A 4,689-nucleotide genomic window follows, 5' to 3' on the forward strand; every position below is an offset into this window, starting at 1 on the left:
CAGAATCCTTCAGCACGTACAGTATCTCTGCTGATACAGTTCCTTTTTTCTTAAGTTCTGTAATAACATGACTTATGTTACTGTTACTCATTGTGATTACTGCTAGTTTCTCCCTCGTACTTAGGGATTTTCTTATTTATTCACCGCGATTAAGTCTAATGTTCTCTGATTTCCTTTTTCGCAGAGTTATTTGGTTCTTAAACAAGCTGTTCGAGCAAATTTTCTGTAAAGGATTCTAATATGACCTCGCACGATGCTTTATCTCTGACATCAATATGTAAAGGTACGTATTTGTTTGTATAGGTGACAAGTTGAAGCCTCGTCCTACATTAGTATTTTCATTTTAAAAGATTACAGAAACCATGAATTTGTTCTCATTTTCACACTGAGGAATATATGTATGTGTGCACACATGCACTCCCATTCTGTCTGTAATGAAAGGTCAATGAATTCTTTTTCTTGAGACAGTTACTTAAGTTTCTCTGAGGCAGGTGATTAGAAAATTTCAGTCAATATTTTTTGAAAAAGTTACTGACATACTATTGGTTTGCTATCTAGAATGTTGTTTGAAACTTCTCTTGGAATCTGTCTGAGAAGGGAGTTATTCAATACCAAATGTGTTAAATAAAATATAAATAAATAATAAGAGAACGTTGTCTTGGAGCTAAGTACATCATTTTAAATACATACTTGGTTATAATAGAGGGAAACATTCCACGTAGGAAAAATATATCTAAAAACAAAGATGATGTGACTTACCAAATGAAAGAGCTGGCAGGTCGACAGACACACAAACAAGCTGTTGTTTGTGTCGACCTGCCAGCACTTTCATTTGGTAAGTCACATCATCTTTGTTTTTATATATAAATACATACTTGTATATAGATGAGCGTTGAAGAAAATCTTTAACAGTGCAGGAGCATCGTAAGAAATTCCAGACATTCTGTCTTTAGTCCTTTTGACGTTTCACTGTTTCTGATATATATATATATATATATATATATATATATATATATATATATATATATATAAAAACCAATGTTATAATATTTTTTTACATGCGTTTCAGAAGAAGAAATTTAATTTTGCATCTTATATCCTCAGTGAGACTGAGATACTGATAACATGCTGGGCTGTTAAATAACTTGGTGCCATATAAAATTCCTCATTTATAATGGGAAGATCTTTCTCTTCAGTGAACTGTGTGTGATCCTCACATATTAAGATTTTGGCTGGACCTGAATCACTGGCTGCATGAGAAACTGTTTGTCCTTTAAACTGGGTACAGTGCACTTGTCAGGTTTCTTGTTGAGCAGATAGTGCCATGTGATTTCTTACTTCCTTATTGATGAATGCTTCAAAGAATTATTTGGTTACAGCTAAGGACTATGTCATTCTTGGTCGTTTTACATCTTTTGTTCTTACGTCTTTTGTTCTTACGTCTTTTGTTCTTACGTCTTTTGTTCTTACGTCTTTTGTTCTTACGTCTTTTGTTCTTACGTCTTTTGTTCTTACGTCTTTTGTTCTTACGTCTCTTGTTCTTACGTCTCTTGTTCTTACGTCTCTTGTTCTTACGTCTCTTGTTCTTACGTCTCTTGTTCTTACGTCTCTTGTTCTTACGTCTCTTGTTCTTACGTCTCTTGTTCTTACGTCTCTTGTTCTTACGTCTCTTGTTCTTACGTCTCTTGTTCTTACGTCTCTTGTTCTTACGTCTCTTGTTCTTACGTCTCTTGTTCTTACGTCTCTTGTTCTTACGTCTCTTGTTCTTACGTCTCTTGTTCTTACGTCTCTTGTTCTTACGTCTCTTGTTCTTACGTCTCTTGTTCTTACGTCTCTTGTTCTTACGTCTCTTGTTCTTACGTCTCTTGTTCTTACGTCTCTTGTTCTTACGTCTCTTGTTCTTACGTCTCTTGTTCTTACGTCTCTTGTTCTTACGTCTCTTGTTCTTACGTCTCTTGTTCTTACGTCTCTTGTTCTTACGTCTCTTGTTCTTACGTCTCTTGTTCTTACGTCTCTTGTTCTTACGTCTCTTGTTCTTACGTCTCTTGTTCTTACGTCTCTTGTTCTTACGTCTCTTGTTCTTACGTCTCTTGTTCTTACGTCTCTTGTTCTTACGTCTCTTGTTCTTACGTCTCTTGTTCTTACGTCTCTTGTTCTTACGTCTCTTGTTCTTACGTCTCTTGTTCTTACGTCTCTTGTTCTTACGTCTCTTGTTCTTACGTCTCTTGTTCTTACGTCTCTTGTTCTTACGTCTCTTGTTCTTACGTCTCTTGTTCTTACGTCTCTTGTTCTTACGTCTCTTGTTCTTACGTCTCTTGTTCTTACGTCTCTTGTTCTTACGTCTCTTGTTCTTACGTCTCTTGTTCTTACGTCTCTTGTTCTTACGTCTCTTGTTCTTACGTCTCTTGTTCTTACGTCTCTTGTTCTTACGTCTCTTGTTCTTACGTCTCTTGTTCTTACGTCTCTTGTTCTTACGTCTCTTGTTCTTACGTCTCTTGTTCTTACGTCTCTTGTTCTTACGTCTCTTGTTCTTACGTCTCTTGTTCTTACGTCTCTTGTTCTTACGTCTCTTGTTCTTACGTCTCTTGTTCTTACGTCTCTTGTTCTTACGTCTCTTGTTCTTACGTCTCTTGTTCTTACGTCTCTTGTTCTTACGTCTCTTGTTCTTACGTCTCTTGTTCTTACGTCTCTTGTTCTTACGTCTCTTGTTCTTACGTCTCTTGTTCTTACGTCTCTTGTTCTTACGTCTCTTGTTCTTACGTCTCTTGTTCTTACGTCTCTTGTTCTTACGTCTCTTGTTCTTACGTCTCTTGTTCTTACGTCTCTTGTTCTTACGTCTCTTGTTCTTACGTCTCTTGTTCTTACGTCTCTTGTTCTTACGTCTCTTGTTCTTACGTCTCTTGTTCTTACGTCTCTTGTTCTTACGTCTCTTGTTCTTACGTCTCTTGTTCTTACGTCTCTTGTTCTTACGTCTCTTGTTCTTACGTCTCTTGTTCTTACGTCTCTTGTTCTTACGTCTCTTGTTCTTACGTCTCTTGTTCTTACGTCTCTTGTTCTTACGTCTCTTGTTCTTACGTCTCTTGTTCTTACGTCTCTTGTTCTTACGTCTCTTGTTCTTACGTCTCTTGTTCTTACGTCTCTTGTTCTTACGTCTCTTGTTCTTACGTCTCTTGTTCTTACGTCTCTTGTTCTTACGTCTCTTGTTCTTACGTCTCTTGTTCTTACGTCTCTTGTTCTTACGTCTCTTGTTCTTACGTCTCTTGTTCTTACGTCTCTTGTTCTTACGTCTCTTGTTCTTACGTCTCTTGTTCTTACGTCTCTTGTTCTTACGTCTCTTGTTCTTACGTCTCTTGTTCTTACGTCTCTTGTTCTTACGTCTCTTGTTCTTACGTCTCTTGTTCTTACGTCTCTTGTTCTTACGTCTCTTGTTGATAATTCTCATATGTTCTCACATGTGAATTTTAAAATTCCCATGTTTACAATTACTTTTTCACATGGAGCTTCAGTATGCACTAATTAGGATTTGTAGTCCCTTCTTAGTCAGTTGTTTGTTTCTGTGTGCAGTCATACATTTTAAATGTGCATTCTAAGTTGACTGTACATAGTGTGTGACAATCGTTAATACAGTGGACTTTCCTTTAAGAGGACGCGTGATCTCGATTAAGACTTTCCAATGTGTACTAGTACAAGTCAATTGGATGGCAGCCTGGTTTTGTCAGCAGACTATTGCCTCTTCCATTCTCCTTAATTATTCAGCTGAATTAGATCTTCATTTATAATGACTTGGAGTTGTTGAGCTTTAATTTTACTCGTCTGTAGTTTTGGAACCATAATTATTAAACAGTGATAATTGTGTCTTTCTAGTGTGACTATCCTAAGTGAATATACACTTTTTTCAGCAAGTAGCATGTTACATGCTTCACAACAGAGCCACAGACATTATTTTATGACAGCCGTGCAAGAATACTCTCAGATTACAGTTAGTTTAGTTTTTGCTTGTGCACCACTGTGGGTTACTTAACATTTTCAGCTCTATTGTTAACTTGAAAATATTTCTGGGGACAGTCCTTTGCAACCCTTATGGTGCTATTCGCCTTTGTGAGTTCAGTAGAATGCTCAGAACTGTATACCTATTGCTAATCCTGCCATGTCATGTCTTTGGGACTGTGGTTTTCTAGTGAGGGGACATCTAACACAAAGTAGTTGTGTTTAGTTTGACATATGCAAGCCATCATTATATTTAGCAGTAGCTGTCAAAACTAAAATCAATGATTACAGTTCTAATTTGGAGTATCTATAAGATTTGTTTAAATAACAATGAATTACAATTGTTTTCATGCATTAGCTTCTGTACATAACAGAGGTCCAGGTAAGAGTTTATATTTGGTTTAGGTGTGTGTGTGTGTGTGTGTGTGTGTGTGTGTGTGTGTGTGTGTGTGTGTGTTACCTTTTGCTTAGTGTGGTTTGGTTAAACATGATTACTGAATACATGCTTCATAATAAGCAGGATTTTCCCTGCTTTAAAGTAATTTTGAGTTTATCTTTCGTGCTTAGATGGATTTTCAATTTCAGATTTATGCATCCAGATTGTATCAGGTTTCAAGTGATCTATTTAATCTAAGAAAGAATCAGATCATACCAGTAAATGATAGTTTTGTTCATGAATCGCCATTTAATGTTTGTTAAATT

At 36.4% G+C, this 4,689-nt stretch overlaps 1 protein-coding gene across 1 annotated transcript; it reads right to left on the minus strand.

The window, feature by feature from the left end:
- Positions 1 to 1,092: 1,092 nt before the first annotated feature.
- LOC124722525 (peptidyl-prolyl cis-trans isomerase G-like) lies at positions 1,093 to 3,442 on the minus strand. The gene is made up of 2 exons (XM_047247675.1): positions 1,531 to 3,442; positions 1,093 to 1,250 (listed from the first exon to the last, which is right to left on the minus strand). The coding sequence occupies exons 1-2, from the start codon at positions 3,440 to 3,442 to the stop codon at positions 1,093 to 1,095; spliced, it is 2,070 nt and encodes a 689-aa protein (XP_047103631.1).
- Positions 3,443 to 4,689: the final 1,247 nt, after the last annotated feature.

Source organism: Schistocerca piceifrons, chromosome X, assembly GCF_021461385.2.
Source record: "Schistocerca piceifrons isolate TAMUIC-IGC-003096 chromosome X, iqSchPice1.1, whole genome shotgun sequence".
Lineage (NCBI taxonomy): Eukaryota > Metazoa > Arthropoda > Insecta > Orthoptera > Acrididae > Schistocerca > Schistocerca piceifrons.

Bases quoted from the DNA above. Each gene is read 5' to 3' on its own strand.
- LOC124722525 (XM_047247675.1), bottom strand. From the start codon at position 3,442: ATGAGAATTATCAACAAGAGACGTAAGAACAAGAGACGTAAGAACAAG. The intron at 1,251-1,530 runs GTAAGAACAAAA...TTTCTCATGCAG, and splicing joins GAGACGTAAGAACAAGAGAC to CCAGTGATTCAGGTCCAGCC.